General features: G+C 44.1%; 1 protein-coding gene across 12 annotated transcripts in view; it reads left to right on the top strand.

Moving 5' to 3' along the window:
- The window catches only part of PPFIA3 (PTPRF interacting protein alpha 3), a 214,984-nt gene that overhangs the window by 113,497 nt on the left and 83,231 nt on the right, over window positions 1–18,256 (top strand). For 10 of the 12 annotated variants that reach the window (XM_068241128.1, XM_068241130.1, XM_068241131.1 and 7 more), the window contains exons 6-13: window positions 1,670–1,750; window positions 2,678–2,899; window positions 6,603–6,749; window positions 10,481–10,615; window positions 12,361–12,444; window positions 14,610–14,741; window positions 16,105–16,167; window positions 17,776–17,855. In XM_068241128.1, coding sequence (XP_068097229.1) covers window positions 1,670–1,750; window positions 2,678–2,899; window positions 6,603–6,749; window positions 10,481–10,615; window positions 12,361–12,444; window positions 14,610–14,741; window positions 16,105–16,167; window positions 17,776–17,855 — 944 coding nt within the window. The remainder of the gene's footprint in view (window positions 1–1,669; window positions 1,751–2,677; window positions 2,900–6,602; window positions 6,750–10,480; window positions 10,616–12,360; window positions 12,445–14,609; window positions 14,742–16,104; window positions 16,168–17,775; window positions 17,856–18,256) is intronic. The other 2 variants (XM_068241139.1, XM_068241138.1) reach the window with 2 other exon arrangements.

Below are 18,256 nucleotides of genomic sequence, written 5' to 3'. Positions count from 1 at the left end.
ATATTTCACGGTGGCTTCACTCACCTGTGCAGGAAGTGTCCGGGTCTGTAAACTGGGTAACTCCACCCATGTCTTTGGGAAACAACTTTTTATAGAGTTTATTAATAGTAGTATTAAAGGGCGTTTGAAGCCTAAATAAAACAAAACAAAACAGATACTTGCCTTAGAAGAGGGAAGGCTCTGGGTCCTATAGAATCTTTCCGTTCATCTTCTCGTCCCGTCATGCCTGCGCTGCCTTCCCTGTTAGCAGTCTCCGACCAATCGGTCAGAGACTGCTCTCTTCCGCTCCGGGTGGGCTTTGGAAGTCTTCAGGAGTACCCGGGCTTCCAAAGACGGGCCGCTCCATGCTACATACAGCCTCCCTCTCTTGTGCACTTGCACACGCACGGTACAGAGACGCCCATCTTCGGGAGCACTTGGGCTCCCGAAGATTTCCTAAACCTCCCACGACGGGAGATTTGAACAGAGGAACCTGCAGGGGAACGAGAGGATACGGAGAGGAATGTGAAGGCTCTATAGGATCCAGAGCCTTCCCTCTCCTTAGGCAAGGCTTAGGCTTCAGATTCACTTTAATTTGTGTTTTATGACGATTTGGTTCACTATACATCTACTTTATATGAAACACAGTTTATGTCATTGGTCTTCATTTACTAAACAACGCCACTTAACTTATTAACACCACGTTATGCTGCGTGTTACCATAGCAATGCATACGTTATCCCGATAGTGTGCGTGGCGCTATTGAGTTAATGGGCAGTGCTCCTTCGGCATTAGTTACGGTAAAATTGCCAGCATTCTGCCACTTTTACCATTGTATAGCGCATCTGACTCATAGTCACTAACACACACAGCCCTTCCAAAAACCTAACACGATCAATTATCACATAACATCTGTATTTAAAGGATACCTGACCTGAGGAAAAGCTATCTAAGGTAAGCACAGAGGTATGTTCGTGCTGGATCCATATACCTCTGAGTGTTGTTCGTTCCTTTCTTCGTTTCCCCAGTCCTCGTAATCACTCCTTTAAAAATGTAAATTTTGTCTAAAGTCACATTTTCAGACAGGAAGAGGCGGGCTTGTTGTGATGTTGATATTATCAGCGTTAGTCATTAGAAGCAAGGGTTAGTGTGAGACTAGGGGGCTGGGTAAATCTAAAGTAAAATGTTGGTGGCATGATATTAATGATATTTTAAATATTGGCATCAGTATCGTACTCGCTTAATGGACCCTCTGACACAGCCAGTGATTTGTCTGGTCTGTGGCCCACCCCCTTAACACATCCTGGTCTGTGCCTCACCCCCTTAGCAAATCCTGGTCTGTGCCTCACCCCCTCAGCACATTAAGGTCTGTAGCCCATCCCCTTAGCACATGCTGGTCTGTGCCCCACCTCGTTAGCAAATCTTGGTCTGTGTCCACCCCCTCAGCACATTCTGGTCTCTGCTCCCACCCCCTTAGCATGTCCTTCTGATTATCAAGGAGATATTGATTTTCTGAGATTATGAAAATTTATTGTAATTTATACATTTCTTGGAATTGGGGACAGAAGAAGGCAGCAGGCATTAAAATTAAAGGAAGTCCACGTTTGGTTTCAGTGTATCCTGTAACATTACTGATCAGCAGTGTGTGCCCGGTGTTTCCCTCTAATGTCTGTCTTGTCTTGTGATTCAGTCACTCTCACTTCGAGAACAGCTCGCCAGGAAGAGGTCGGGGATCGATGACGGCAGTAAAGATGGAGACTCGCAGAGCTCAGTACGTACAATAGCAGTATATATATTTTTTTAAAAGAGGACAAAAGCTTAAAGGGACACTTAAGTCAAACAAAAAAAATGAGTTTTACTCACCTAGGGCTTCCAATAGCACCCTGCAGCTGTCCGGTGCCCTCGCCGTCTCCCTCCGATCCTCCTGGCCCCGCCGGCAGCCACTTCCTGTTTCGGTGACAGGAGCTGACAGGCTGGGGACGCGAGTGATTCTTCACGTTACCAGACACATTAGCACCCTCTATGCTGCTATATAGTATATGATATATGCTATAACAGCATAGATGGCGCTATTGTGGCCAGGAACGCGAAGAATCACTCGCGTCCCAAGCCTGTCAGCTCCTGTCACCGAAACAGGAAGTGACTGCCGGCGGGGCCAGGAGGATCGGAGGGAGACGGTGAGGGCACCGGACAGCTGCAGGGGGCTATTGGAAGCCCCAGGTGAGTAAAACTCTTTTTTTTTTTGACTTAAGTGTCCCTTTAAATCCCTGTAAAAGTGTCGGCATTAAATTACCCATTTCATGTTAAATCGTTTTAAAAAAATGCCCCAATGACAGTCAAAGACAGCGATTATCGTCCATGTAGGACGGATCGGTTCAGACGATAATTGATGTTAATCACTCGTACTGCATGATGGCAAATGATTGATCCATTGGAATTTCTCACTTCCGGCCCTCTTTATTGTGCTTAACAATTGGAAAGGCGTCCTCATGCCATTGCTGAATACTATTGTGCGCTGACATCGTTCTCTTGTCGCTAACTCTTGGGGATTGCTCGTTTTCCGATGATTGTTGCTTAGTGTGTGTACAGAGCCTAAGATTTTGCACACTTCAGAAGTAGGTGTTCCTTTCCTTAGCAGGAGTGATTGATTCTGTTCTAATTAGTAATTGCCACTGAACAACCTGTGTGGACTTTTCAGGCTGTCCTCAACGGCTCCACTCACCTGGAACTGAGAGGTGGACGGGAGACAGAACTGGAGGAGCTGGTGGAGAAACAGAGGTTAGAGCTATGCCAGCTGAAAGAGCGTTTAACCATGATGTGTCGCCAAATGGCCGAACTGGAGGAGGAGCTAAACACAGCACAAAAAGATCTCATTAAGTCAGAGGAAGTTAGCGCAAAACTGCAACGTGACCTCAAAGAGGTGAGTGATCTTTAGCAGCTAATTGATTTAGAGGCTTGAAAGTGCTCATGCCAATTTATTTTAGCACATTTTTTTTATTTCTTTGTTGTTACGTTTCCTTTTGTCTAATTAATACTTCTGTAATGTGTATTTATGACCACTTCTCACTAGGGGGCAGTGTGAGACAATAACAGAGGACTTCTGCTTTCAGTTTCTACATTTTCTGCTAGTAGAGAGACATCAAAGCATTCTAAGAATTTACAGCACAACGAGTTCTTCCGACTGAGTTCAAAAGCAGTGCACTTATCTCAAACAAAATAACTATTGAAGCTGCTAATGGGATAAAGCCTTAGTTTAGCCTAACATTTTTTTTATACATATGATACTAAAAATACATTGGTTAACATGTTTTGTGCATAACAGACCAGTATATATTTTTAAAATACCTGTCTGCTGCTCCTTGTTACCAGTGGAACATAGAGCAGATCACCCCACTCCACTCACTCTCTCCTTCTTCTTAAAAAATACATTAAGTCTTTGTAGCCAGCACTGCATCTACAATTCCCTGCTTAGTGTATAATAAAACATTTAAGGGACAACTAAAGTGAGAGGTATATGGAAGCTGCCATATTTATGTCCTTTTAAACAATACCAGTTGCCTGGCAGCCCTGCTGATCTATTTGGCTGCAGTAGTGTTTGCACCAGAAACAAGCATGCAGCTAATCTTGTCTGATTTGACAATCATGTCAGAAACACCTGATATGCTGAATGCTTGTTAAGGGTCTATAGCTAAAAGTATTAGAAGCAGATGATCAGCTGGATAGCCAGGAATCTGGTATTGCTTAAAGAGACTCCGTAACAAAAATTGCATCCTGTTTTTTATCATCCTACAAGTTCCAAAAGCTATTCTAATGTGTTCTGGCTTACTGCAGCACATTCTACTATCACCATCTCTGTAATAAATCAACTTATCTCTCTGTTGTCAGACTTGTCAGGCCTGTGTCTGGAAGGCTGCCAAGTTCTTCAGTGTTGTGGTTCTGCTATGAACTCCCCCATCCAGGCCCCTCTCTGCACACTGCCTGTGTGATATTTAGATTAGTGCAGCTTCTCTCTGTTCTATTATCTTTTACAAGCTGGATAAATCCTCCTCTGAGCTGGCTGGGCTTTCACATACTGAGGAATTACATACAGGCACAGCTGTCTGCACTCTGCAGGAAGAAATAGCCTGACACTTCAGTGGAAGATAGCTGCAGGGGGAAAGAAACACACAAATGATCTCTTGAGATTCAAAAGGATGGCTGTATACAGCCTGCTTGTGTATGGATGTATTTTCTATGTGTGGACATACTGTACATCAATCTACTTCCTGTTTTGGTGGCCATTTTGTTTGTTTACAAACAAACTTTTTAAAACTGTTTTTAAGCACTTTTATTGCGGCGAGGAGCGGCGAAATTGTGACAGAGGGTAATAGGAGATGTCCCCTAACGCACTGGTATGTTTACTTTTGTGCGATTTTAACAATACAGATTCTCTTTAAAAGGAAAAAAGTATGGCAGCCTCCATATCCATATCCCTTCAGTTGTCCTTTAAAGTGACTCTGAAGCGAGGATAAATTCTATTTTTTAACTTGTATTCTTGTCAATGACTATAACCCCTGCTAAACCGCCGCCATCCCGCGGCAAAACCCCCCAAATCCCCCTGCAAAATCCACGATTTTGCTGCTCATGGAGGCAGAGCTATTTGCTGCAGCTCTGCCTCCGCGCGTGTCAATCTGCCGGCAGATCTCCACCTCTCCCCCGCCCCTCTCTGTGAAGGCAGATTGAGAAGGGCGGGGAGAGGCGGCAATCGGCCGGGATTGACGCGCTGAGAGGCAGAGCTACAGCCATTAGCTCTGCCTCATTCAGGAAGCGCTTCCCGGACAAAGGAGAGGGGATTTGGGGGGTATAGCCCCCTCGTTTTGCCACAGGATAGCGGCAGTTTAGCAGGGGTTATGGTCATTGACAGGAATACAAATTAAAAAATAGAATTTATCCTCGCTTCAGTCTCTCTTTAATTCTTACCACAACCAGCTCTTTATGTGTAGTTCACATCTCCCTGCACTGCCTGCAATAAGAAACCATCTCTCACTGCTCTTTTATTTGAAGGGACCCTGAGCAGTCATTAAAAATGAAATTACCTGGGGCTTCCTCTAGCCCATCTGAAGTCATCAGGGCTGCTTTCCGCTTTGACAATATACGTCATCGCGCCGGCCGGTGACGCGTCATCACGCCAGTCGGCCTGTTGACGCGTTGCCGGCCGGCGTACTGACGCATATCGGTAAAGCGGGAAGCAGCCCTGATGACTTCAGCCTGAAGTCGTACAATAACGGAGCTTCCAGCCGGGACCAGGAGAGGAGCCAGGAGAACGCCGGGGGACCTCGCTGCCTAGGGTGGGCAGGAAGAAGCACCTGGTAAGTCACAATTTCATTTTAATGACTGCTGTGTTTTAAGGAATTCTGTTCCTGGTGGGAACCATGTCTTTTGGCCACAGTTTGAAGCTAAATACTTTCTTTTATTTTCTCCTCCAATCGCTGAGTCACCTCAGTCTTGCTTGTAAACACGCGTGAGCAGAGGATCATGTTTCAGCTAGGCAGGGAAATGAAGGGAAGAGGAGGAATATATTCTAGATAAAAAGAACCCCCAGCATGCAACTGTTGGGCAATGGCTATTAAAGTGCCAGTGCTCTTAAAGTGAACCGAGCACCTTTTTAACACTCAGGACATTTCTATAGCACATGAAAAATGCATGCCAACAATCTGTTTCATTATTAAAATAAACTTGTATTTTACAATCAAAGGAGTTTTAATAGCCTGTTTCAGCAGCCTGACCGTCCTCAGAAATCTCAGGACACTAATTGTTTTATTGAGCTAATTACCCAGAAGAAAACAATTTCTTTTCAACAACAAAGGGGGTGGATAATTAGGACTGTTTGAAACAGACAATGTTTTTAAAGAAACAGTCCTAATTAACCACCCCCTTTGTTGTTGAAAATAGATTGTTTTCTTCTGGGTAATTAGCTCAATAAAACAATTAGTGTCCTGAGATTTCTGTGGACGGTCAGGCTGCTGAAACAGGCTGATAAAACTCCTTTGATTGTAAAATACAAGGTAAAATACAAGTTTATTTTAATAATGAAACAGATTGTTGGCATGCATTTTTCATGTGCTATAGAAATGTCCTGAGTGTTAAAAAGGTGCTCGGTTCACTTTAAGGTATGTGATAACTCCAAACCATAACAGCAGAAAAAGTTTTGCAAGTTTTGAATGCAGGATTAGCATCTTTATCACTTAATATACTCAGACCAGTTGCTGTTGAAATTCGAATTTTATGGTGATAATCCTGCTTTATAAACGTGTCCGGCTACGGGAGCGTGAACGACAATGCGCGTGGCCAGGGCCGCGCAGGCGCAGTGCACTCGAACTGTGCAAAGTGAAATTGAACTGCGGTGTGGGACCAGAGCATCGGTGAGCGTAGGCACAGGTCGGCTGCAGGGGGCTGGTAGAAGCCCCAGGTAAGTGAAACTCTTATTTTATCTATTTTTTAGGAGATTTTAGTTCCACTTTAAGCTGACAAATGTACTGATAATAAACTTGGTGAAATCTTTAGGTATCCCAGATCGCAGATATGCCAGGAGTGGTCCAGATTGGCTGTTTTGAATGATCATGTTCTTTTTCTGTTGACTCCAGGCTCTGGCACAACGGGAGGACATGGAGGAGAGGATAACCACGTTAGAGAAACGCTACCTGAGCGCTCAGAGGGAGGCCACATCACTTCATGATGTCAACGACAAGCTGGAGAACGAACTCGCCAGCAAAGACTCTCTCTACAGACAGGTATAGGAAGCAGTGCTTGTGCGCCATGACTGGCGGGACAGAAGTAGGCCCTATTCTGCCAGGGTATGAAGAAGAAGCCATTGTGGCAGCAACTATTATAGAATGTTGTTGCCTATGCTATGGAAGGTGATTTTATATATAAGAAGTCACTTCGGTTTCTGCAGTCCTGCTGTGTTAATTGAAGTAGTTGAGAAATAATGAAATAAGATTTAAGTGAGTATTGGCCACGCAGAGTGCACTAGTGTTTGGGGGTGGGGGAGTATGGGGGGGGGGGGGAATTAAATTTGAGCTTTGGGGTTCAGTGATTTCTAGCTACGCACCTGGCTGGGTGGCATAACTACAGTCACAAATGCATTCTTTGTTGGGACCAAGATGTCTGCTTGCAGTTAGGGTAGGTACTGATCAGTGGTGAGTTCCAAGAATAGGTTTATCTGCATAAGAAAATGACTGCAGTCTGTTTCGGGTAGAACAGAGCAGGATGTAGAGATTGTTAGATGTTTTTAGGTCCCTGCTGAGAAAATTCACCCCCCTCCCCCTCTGGCACATCGGAAGTCTAGCTTTTCTTATGAACTACTGTTGCTACTGCTCACAGTAGATAAAGATTGCTGGCACTCCTGTAGTGCATTGAGCCTCTGAGGAAGCAGTACTTACTGTGAAACGACTGTTAGACTGTCTCCCCACCCCCAGTGCTCGTATGTTTTCCATGTGTTAACTCATGAGGGGGTAATAAAGCTTTGAAGATTCTTGATCCTATGTGCCCTGCTCCTCTTCCCTCTACTACTGTTGTCACCACTTCTTGAAAGTTTTGCATTTCAGTAGAGTAGTCGCTAGAGGTTGCATAAATTGACATTTCTGTGCTCTGAATCTTGCAGCATCTCCTCCAGGGGGATGAAATATTGAGAAAACAAGCCCAGTCTTAAAACAACAGCATCAAATAGTATTTAATGCTTGAGAGCAGGCTACTTTCTGCCCCATATCCACTCAAAATAGGGTGGATTCATTCTTCATAAATTGATTATTTAGACCTGAAGTTCAGGTACAAAATCGCATACTTACCTAAAGCCAGAGAAGCCTCAGGATCCTAATGAGGCTTCCTCCACTGTCTCCTGGTCCCCTGTGGCTGATCGCGGACCCTCCAAAGATTACAGACAAAGGTTTTTTGGTAATTTGATCGGGGCCACGCCCCTCTTCAAGCACGAGCTGTACTGCACCTGTGTGAGTACGGCGGCACCTGCACAGTAAACCAGAGCCGCTTGTGCATAACCGTGCCCTACTGTGCCAGCGCGGCTGCAGCATGGACGTGCTTGTGCCAGAAGAGGGATGCGGCCCCTGCAAATGGTGGAAGACCGGAGGATGCTAATGGGATCCTCATTAATAACCAGAGGCTTCCCTCTCCTTAGCTAAGTATCTGTTTTTGAGCTTTGGCTCAGGTTCTCTTTACAACAGCACAATCAGTTAAAGGAATACTATCGATTCACATAATTTTTTCATTTGACACAGGAATTGTTTGGGAAGTGCTGCTAAGTACTGGTGTATACATTTTAGTAGCAACTTCTTTGTTTACCGTTAGCAAAATACATTCAAAGTTTACTGACGCCAAAACTGACGGCTGACTGAGCCATGAGGAGAGGGGAAATTCCCCTCACACTTGATCAGTTAACTCTATGTGTAGCTCTCTGTGTGACAGAGAGAGACAGGACACAGGAGCTGCAGCTGTTGGGAGCTCTGTTTCTGACTGAAGTGTCTGAAAAGAGCAGAGGAAATGTAACTAATTGTCACAGCTTTTTCATATTGTTTTTGCTTTCAGAGTTTGATATGTTTGATATTTGCTTTCTGTAGTCTGATATGGATCTCTGGCTGTGCATTAAAGCAGACACCCCTTCTGCAATTGATTTGTCCCAATATAGCTAAATCCTACCCTCAATAAATTACAGCTTTTTCCTCTGATATTTAACATGAAAAGTAGGAAAATGTTTACACAGCTACTTAGACATTATTTGTACATTGTCATTTTAGAACACTTGGGTACCGATAGTATTCCTTTAAGAACTTCCCTTATTGGGAGGTCCATTAGGATTTTTTTTTTACGGTGTTGCTCTGTTCCCTGTAAAACACAATGTAATTAAACAGCAGGACAAACCGCTCTGTAAAGGTAGCCATACACTTTACATGTTTTTGCCCAATTAGACAAAAACACCTGATTGGGCAAAAATTGTAGTGGATTTTTGTGTTTGCGATCGACATCCCGATTGAAACACAGAACCGTGATGTTGGTTCTTGATTATGTTGATCGCAGTGCTGACCTTAAAGTTTTACATAGTGTATGGCTTGCCTAATGGACAACTGGAGTGAGAGGAATATGGAGGCTACCATATTTATTTGCTTTTATGCAACACCAGTGGCCTGGCAGTCCAGCCGATCCTCTGCCTCTAAAACTTTTAGCCATAAACCCTGAACAAGCATGGAGCAGATCAGGTGTTCCTGACATTATTGTCAGAACTGACAAGATTAGCTACATGCTTGTTTCCGGTGTTGTTCAAGAACTACTGCAGCCAAATATGTGAGGGAGCAGGCTGGAGTTGTACTTTATACTGGTTGAACTCGATGGACGTGTCTTTTTTCAACCAAAATAACTATGTAACCATGTAATTATGTAAATAGTTCAGCAAGGCTGCCAGGCAACTGGTACTGTTTAAAAGGAAATAAATATGCCAGCCTCTGTATTCTTCTCACTTCAGGTGTCCTTTAAAGAGAACCTGTACTGAGTAAAATTATTTAAAATAAACACATGAGGTAACTTCAAATGAACATTACATAGTTACCTTGCTATTAGTTCCTCTCAGAAGCGCACCATTTTCTTCTGACAGTGATCGCTTCGAGTTCTGACAACATTTTGTCAGAATTGAAATATATCAGTTGCTGTCAGTTATTTATCAGTTGCTGTCAGTTATAGCTGAGAGGACAACGGATGTGCCAAGTAATGTCTATGTTTTCCTATGGCTCAAGTGGGTGATATGACAGTTTAACAGTGTGCTGACCAGAAAGCTGTTATGGGGTAATGACCATTTTCAAAATCGAGGACAGAGAATTCCTTTGATCCCAGTGGACAAACAGGACGTGGGAAAGGAGACAGAGATTGAGGAATAGACTACACGGGAGGTAAGTATGACCTGTGTATGTTTATTTCACTTTTAATTTTCAGTACAGGTTTTCTTTAAGGCAGATGAGACTGCACTGTTAGCATGGTTTCAGAGTAGAGATTCAGATGATTATAAAAGCCTGAGTATGACTGGTTCTCTTTAATGCATGTAACCACATAGATCCTGTTCTACAACCTTATCCTTTTATTATTACCTTGGTTTTCTCTTCTCCCATGATGCTTCATTCCTTGGCTGGGTAGCCTTATGGAAGCCCTTGAAGGCTGAATGTTATTCGCTATTGAACCAGACATTGGGCTTTATAATTAGGATATTGGGCGGTGACCTCAGATGGGGCGCTCTGTTCCAGGTCAGCGGCTTCAGTCTCTGACCTTTCCATTATGGGCGCTGAGCTGTTGGGCTATTGATTTGCACTGGCTCACTGAAAAGGAAATTACAGGGATTGTACATTAGAAAAGATTGCGAGGAGCCTGTGCCAACCAGCGTAGATTTATGGCTGACAGGCCCGGGCCGCGCTGTGTGCACTATCGACTGCTCATTTTTAGCTTTGCTGACTTGTAACTCCTGCCGCAGAGTGAAGAGAAGAACCGGCAGCTGCAGGAGTGGCTGGAAGACGCCAAGCAGAAATTACAGCAGACCCTGCAGAAGGCAGAGACTCTCCCGGAGATCGAGGCCCAGCTGGCACAGCGAGTGGCGGCTCTCAGCAAGGTATCCGCACTTACACGCCACCTAATCAGGGAACACAGCGGAGGCAAGCTGGGAGGAAACTGGCACGTTTCTCAGAAGGCTTTTGCATGAGAGGAATGAAAGTGTTGCCCTTATCTAGTGATGGATGAACATCGCAAACTAACGTTCACATAACACAAACAAATCATTAAAGCTATTGAGGTCCGCCTCGAACGAATGTTCATGAAAAATTTGTTCACGGTGTGCGAACGTTTCACGTTGTGCGTCCATCACTACTCTCATCCAGGTCATCAATGTGCATTGCTAGAATTCTGATAAACATTTTACCCACCTGTTTCACCTGCTTTTGTTGTGGGCGTATTAATATAGTCCATTCTGGAGGTCCTAAGTGGAACTTTAGCTAAAAGGGGGGAAAAAATCAATATATTGCAAAGTAAGAAGAGAGGTCAAGAAATTATTGATATTCACCATGTAATTTGTTCATATTGTTTGATCCACTATCAGCCTGCATGTAATCATCTTTACTACTGGCAGACGTGAAAAAAAACAGACAGCACCAACTGCCATTATCTATAACCACACCCTCTAACAATGCGATAGGCTAAACGATTGGTTTTTTTATAGCTATATGTTTGCACAGAGGGAGATACTGGTTGCTTGACAGTTCGAAACAGACATTATTTCTCACAATGCAACAAGGTTCCCACAGTGTGATGTCAGAACTTAGGTCCTGACATTACACTGTGGGAGGGTTTCACCCCAATATCAGCCATACAGATGTCCCTGATGATCTATTTGAGAAAAGGTAAAGATTTCTCACGGGAAAAGGGGTTTCAGCTTCTGATTGGGATGAAGTTCAATCCTTGGTCACAGTTCCTCTTAGGTAGTATTGGTGTTCCAATTTGGGTTATTGGACATGTGGACAGGATGGGGGGGGGGGGGGGGGGATTAATTTATTTGCACTTCACGTGACACATGTGAAGAGCAAATGAGTGAACTCCAGCTGAACTTGTCTGCATTTCTTTGTGCTGAAGTGGGGTGACTGGTGGATTCGGGTGTCCAAATTTCAATAATCTGAATTCGAAAACACCAACATTAAAGTGGGCATGATTAGCTGCAGTGTCGCCGACACCAATTCAGCTCTAGGACCCTTTGAACGTATTCCACAAGACAAGACACATATCATTTATATTGTGCTTTTCTCCTGGCCGACTCCGCGTTTCTTGGCTGCAGCCACTTAGGGCGTTCTCCAGGGTGACAGGATCATTAGAGAGCCTAGTCCAAAGACTCCTTACTGGTTTACTTACAGGCCTGAGCCAGGATTCGAACCCTGGTCAAAGGCTCGAATCCTACATCAAAGGCAAAAAAGAGCCTTAACTAATACGCTATCCAGCTGACCCTAAGTGCTGGCCAAATAGCTTTGTGCTCCCTATATGAGTGCGGCTTAGTGACTGCCTGCCCAGTAGCACAGAGTCACTCGTGCAAGGCTTTTTCTGATGTGCACAAATGACGCCGTGCTACAGCACAGGCCGTCGGTGCACCTGCGCCATGCAGCCGCGCTTGCACATGAATAGGAGCATGGCCATGAAGAAGAACAGGGTCTTGGCGAGTATCGGTGTCTATACAGCTATCGCTTCCAGACATTTCTCCTATACGATTGATACACGATCATTGAGGGTGACCTTAGCTGAACGTGTGTATGAGGTTTTATAGTCTGTTGGGTCAGAATTTGCTATTCATTTGTTGTCTTCTGTCCTTGTCATCAGGCAGAAGAGCGTCATGGAAATTTCGAAGAGAGGTTGCGTCAGCTCGAAGCGCAACTGGAGGAGAAGAACCAGGAACTGCAGAGGGTGAGTGAAAGTAAAGAAGCTGCTCGTTGTTCCTCATACACGTCCAATAATCTGAATTTTGTGTCTGCACTGCCAGCTATCGCGCTGTTAACACTAAACTAAAGGTACCCATACATCTAGCGATTTTGGCGGATGGTTAACTAAGAGACAGATCTCTCTCTAATCAAATCTGATGGGAGGGAGATCTGTTGGCTGCCATAATTCCAAATGAAATCTTGCGGGAATTGGCCTTTTGATGCCGCCTTGCCTGTCCCCCTAATGTTTTATGTCCCCTCCGGTGCCTCATGCAGCCATATTTTACCTGTCGCCGTCTGCGCTGCCGCTGTCTTCGTACTTTTGCGTCTCCACATGGTCACTGGTGTTGAAGCACGTGGGAAGCATGTGTGACATCACACACGTGCCACACGTTCTATAATGCCGGTAGTCGTGTGGGCCCAGAATGTGGAAGTACAGTGGACGCTAGCAGACGGCGTGCCAGGTAAAGTATTACTGCATGGGGCACTGGGGGGCGACATGAAATATTGGGGGTGTTAGCAGCCAGGGATTTCAGTCACGCTTGTCGTTTGCATTTATCACACACCGTTAGCATCACATACCCGATTGAGCATGTGCTACCCCTTCCTAGCCTGTGAACCTCTTGTGTCACCTGGGCTTGGCCTTAAAGAGGAACTCCAGCCTAAACAAACATACTGTCATTAAGTTACATTAGTTATGTTAATTAAAATAGATCGGTAATATAATCTCTTACCCACCCTGTTTTAAAAGAACAGGCAAATGTTTGATTTCATGATGGCAGCCATCTTTTTGGTTGAAAGGAGGTGACAGGGAGCATGAGAGACAGTTCCAACTGTCCTGTGTCCTGAGCACCTCTCCCAGTTGCTAGGCAATGTGAATAACAAGATAGGAAATCCCATCATGCTCTGCACAGCATCAGGGAAAAAAAGCCCGGTCTTTTTTTCTTTGATGGGTGGAGCTTAGCTAAAAATGCAGCTAAAAATGATGCTTTGGTAAGAAAAACAAAGTTCTGAGAAACTGTTAAAAAAACACCAAGCTTTTTCAGTTCTGCTGAGTAGATTTTTAGTCCAGAGGTTCACTTTAAGATTCATGCACACCTTTAATGACTGTCCCCTGTAGCAATTGTGATTGCTAGGGCGACAGGTCGGGCTCCAATGCCGTACAGATGTATCGGTCTGCCGTTGCTTAGCGATGCATTTGTAAATCATCAGGGGCCCCAAAACTGAAAAAATTTAAGAAGGGTGAAACATGAAAAAAGTGTATTTGTCTACATTTACGTATATTTTCCCCTGTAAGATAAATTTAGGAACAAAATAGTCCTACATTGCCCCCCCCCCCCCCCCCCCCATCACTTAGATGGCATAAGTACTTAGGCTAGATTTCCACTTGTGCGTTTTGTGTCAGATTTTTCTCTCAGAATATTTGCATTGCTTTGGCAACTAATGGTAGTGAATGGGGCTATTTCCATTCAGTGCGAATTTTCATACGCGTGAAAAAAAATCTGAAGTCCTGCATCATTTTTTCAGACATCACATACGATTCGTGTACAATGCTTTGTATAGGCAATGCAAATTTTCGTGTTATTTGCGCTAAATTTTGCATTAGATCCATGGTTACAGGAAGTTGTCAGCAGTCATGACTAAGCGGTTACTAGGCAGATTATGATATATTTAACTCATTGACACAGCTGAAATACCAAAGTTATAAGGACCCTGAACTGGTTAACCTGGGGAGCGCCTCTTTATCCTAGGCTTAGGCTAAATCCATGCACGGGTACTTCCTGTCCAACACCTTTTCAAGCTGAATGGGAAAACCTTTTGTCAGTGAGATGTAGCTAAACATGAAATCCTTCAGTTTCGTCTTCAATCTGCTCCGGTGAAGGTGAATTTAAGGCTCTTACAGCCACATTATAACTTGAAGCTCACAATTCCTGTTTGCAAGATAATTTTCTGTTTGAAATGACAGATGGATTATGAAATAAAGACAATTGTCTACCTATGATCCAAAGACAACATGATTTTCTTTTCTGTGCGGGGTTAACAGCTATGCAGGAACAGTTAAGGTTACAGTCCCCGATCAGTGATTGGCGGTCATATTGTTGTCCAGTCCCCGCTTGTGCATGCATGCTAAGTGCTTGCTGTCTCCTGCAGGCCCGTCAAAGGGAGAAAATGAACGATGAGCACAACAAACGCCTGTCGGAGACAGTCGATAAACTCCTGTCTGAATCAAACGAGCGGTTGCAGTTGCATCTTAAGGAGAGGATGGGAGCCCTGGAGGAGAAGGTACGTGTCAGAGCCACAAGCAGCTTCATGTGCGCTTTCATTGTGTTCTTCTTTTCTAGGCCAGAGCAGCTTACGTAAAACCTCATCAATGAGGTCTATGAGAAACAGTACTTGCCAGACACAACCATTTAGCTTGTTAAAACCTCGTGTTTATCCTCTTCATTTTTGAATCCATCAGATAGTAAATTTGCATTATTTAACAATACACTGTGTATTGTGCATTACATTTATTTATTTTTTTACAGTGAATTTAAAATCTGTGATTGGTTGAGTCCTGTAGTGTCATTTCATGTTGAGTTAACAGAGCAGCTACACTGGAGAGACAGCTGTCCACACTCATCCCCCTATCCCATCATCATCCAATTAGAGAGGAGCTGAAGGAAGCAGCAGCCAGCCCCTCCCTGTGGGCATGGCTCACTGGACCACTGCCATTCATCGATCATTTTATCGATGAAATAATTTACAATATTATTTTGGCACAAATGAATGGAACCACTTTGAGGAAATTCTTTTGAGGCTGCCAGAGGCATTCTCACTCATCCCTAGGGCAGATACCCCAAAATGGCTGGATTTAGAACTGTATAATTTAAGGGCGCGACAGTGTTTGATTGTTGTTTTTTATTTCTTTCCCCTTTTAAATAGTTTTGCAGATCGATCAATTTAACTGTTGTCCATTACCAATTAGGCTTTTATCAAATATTTCTGCAAAACAATGAAAGGAACATTTTCATTCCATTTTTTTCTGTACAGTTAATTATTTTATCGACTGAACCTGAAGTGCTTTATTGTATTGTGTGTGGCCACCTCATGTGGTACGCTATATTTTTCCTGGCTCCGATACATAAGAGAATGATGTGCATGTCTCCACCCACTGTCTTGAATTAGGGGTGTTCCCTTTCACAAATAGGGAAGTGACCAGATGCAAATTTCCTTCTGTTCGGCACCTGAAGTGACATCATAAGATAAACGTGTGTATGTACAGTCCCAATCCTACTTAGAACTAGACTGTGTTCCTTCCTTCTTTTTTCTCACTGTAAGGGTTAAGAATCCAGGCCTCTAAATGACTGTTTCTCTGCAGTACTGCATCACTCTCACTAATGAGTGACTATTAGACATTAACTGGACTGTTTTTTTACCGAATTCCTTATGATGACTGCAAAGATTTGTTTCTGCAGCAGACTTGTTCAATCTCTGACCTTTTTACTAACTGGTATTAATACCATTTCAAGTTTCTGACTTTATTCTGCTAACATTTAATTTTGGATTCCTTTAGCTAGTCCTTTTTCATGCGATCGCTCTGTCCAGCCCTCATCTGACCTCTTCTATTCTCTTGTCTTGTCTTTGCTTGCCTCTCCTATGTCAGAACACTCTATCAGAAGAGATAGCTAACATGAAAAAGCTGCAAGATGAGCTGCTTCTAAACAAGGTTTGTATGACGCCATGGTTACCGAAAGCCCATCGGTATACATGCTCCTCTTGTTTATGTGTGTGTGTAATGGCTTGTTTGCTAACCTTTAATTAGATGCCTACATGAGGAGCCTAGATAATGGGAAGGAGCATACCCCCTTACCTTCTACCTGATTCACAGATATTAACCTGAATCACCAGAGGTAGCGCTGACTTGGAGCAGGAAGGCTGGTGAGCACCCCACCCCAGGGCTGGGTTTCCATAAGGCACTGTAGGCTTGTGCCTACAGGCGCCTGATGATGGGAAGGTGGCTCACTCCACTCCCCAAGTCCCTTCCTTTTTCTCTATGTCCTGAGCGGGGCGTAAATGAGAGGTTACTCACCCCTCACTTGGCATTCCACTGGGATCTCCATCAGCCGGATGCACCTCAGGCTGTCTAATACTTGGAAGCACCTCTAGCTACTTAATAATAAGGGTACCTCTGTCTACCTAATACTAAGGGGCAACTGTGGCTACCTATGTCGGGCAGGGGAAGTAGGGGAGAATTGACATTTGAGCCAGCAGCACACTTGTGGTGCGGTTTGATGGGGTTTGTAGGTTTGTGGAGGACGAAGTCTAGGGTGCCAGAACATCTGTGCCTATAGGTTCCTGTGATGTAAATTTCGGTCTGCACCATTCACTCATGCTGATTTATATACCTGTATTTATGATCCTCCCTGTCCACCCTCCTGTCGCTCCACCCCTCATAGCTTTGCCCACTCCGCCAAAGTGTATCTTACAGCATAAGGGGAGCGCATTTTATTGGATAAAGGACTGACATCAGCCACCCTATGAACACCACCCTCCTTATTCTACAGCTGTTTCACAGATGTAATCCGCAACGTCAGAGGTAGAGATGAATGGGAGGAGGGAGGCCAATAGCATCTCTTACTGGACTCCAGGATTTCCAGGCTAGGCCAGACTGCACACATGCCACCTACCATTAGTGTATGGCAAGACTAAATTCAATAAGAGGAATTTGCTTGCAGGGTGAAACAACACTACTGTTGCAAAGAGGATGACTCGTCCATCCTCACTTACAGAAATATTGCACTGGGGAGAAGGGAATTAGAGTGAGAAAGACACAGTATGTCCTGATATGATGCAGATAAGAGTTTCAGATGTATACCACCTAATATTTGAAAGTTTTAAAAAATATAGTCTAGGGGTGCTCAGAGCTGTGGAGGAGTCGAGGAGTCTGAGCAATTTTTGAGTACCTGAAGCTGGAGTCGGAGGTTACATAAACTGAGGAGTCTGTGTTAGAGTTGTAGTCAGATGATTTTTGTACCGGTTCCACAGCCCTGATAGGGATGTGGCGTTGGAGTCGAGGAGTCAGAGCAACTTTTGGGCACCTGGAATTGGAGTAGGAGTGGTTTCATAAACTGAGGAGGATGATTTTTGTACTGACTCCACAGCCCTGGCAGTTCTGGATCACATGCTGTTTGTTTCCAGTGTTCTCTAGGTCTAGAAACCCTCCTTAAATCAGGTCTATTACGTCCAGTTTGTACTTTAGTCCGGGATCTGGACTGTCTTCCAGAAAGTATGTATTTTATCCCCACTAAACACCTTGTCTGTTTTCCTTCTTCAGGAGCAGCTAGTGACGGAGATTGAACGCATGCAGCTAGAGATAGATCAGCTGCGAGGACGACCCTCATCTACATACTCAAGGTGAACTCTCTTGTCATTTGGAATATCAGCTAGACAGGCAGCCAATGATTATTTACTCTTGTGATAAATATCTCAATAAGGGCCAGTAAAATATAGTCCATGGATCTTAATGCATTGGAGGTGAAGAATGAATTTGCTGTGTTTTTTCTTTTGCTGTGTTATGGGGAATGGTTGAGGTGTGGGGGCAGCATACGGTGGGATCAAACACTCTTACAGCAATATTGGATCAACGCTGAAAAAATAGGTAGATGTCCACCTATGTAGAAGGAAAGCTCTGGATCCCATAATGCTTTCCCAGTCCTCTCTCTGTGCTTTCGTTCCACCGCTGTTCCCTGTGGAAACTCCACGTCAGGACTTTTTAGAAGGCTTTGGAAGCACTTGAGTCCCTGAGTGTTTCAGAA

This window comes from Hyperolius riggenbachi, chromosome 6 (assembly GCF_040937935.1).
Source record: "Hyperolius riggenbachi isolate aHypRig1 chromosome 6, aHypRig1.pri, whole genome shotgun sequence".
Taxonomy (NCBI): Eukaryota; Metazoa; Chordata; class Amphibia; order Anura; family Hyperoliidae; genus Hyperolius; species Hyperolius riggenbachi.
Note: the sequence above shows the minus strand (reverse complement) of the source record. Positions and strands in the feature narration are given on the sequence as shown.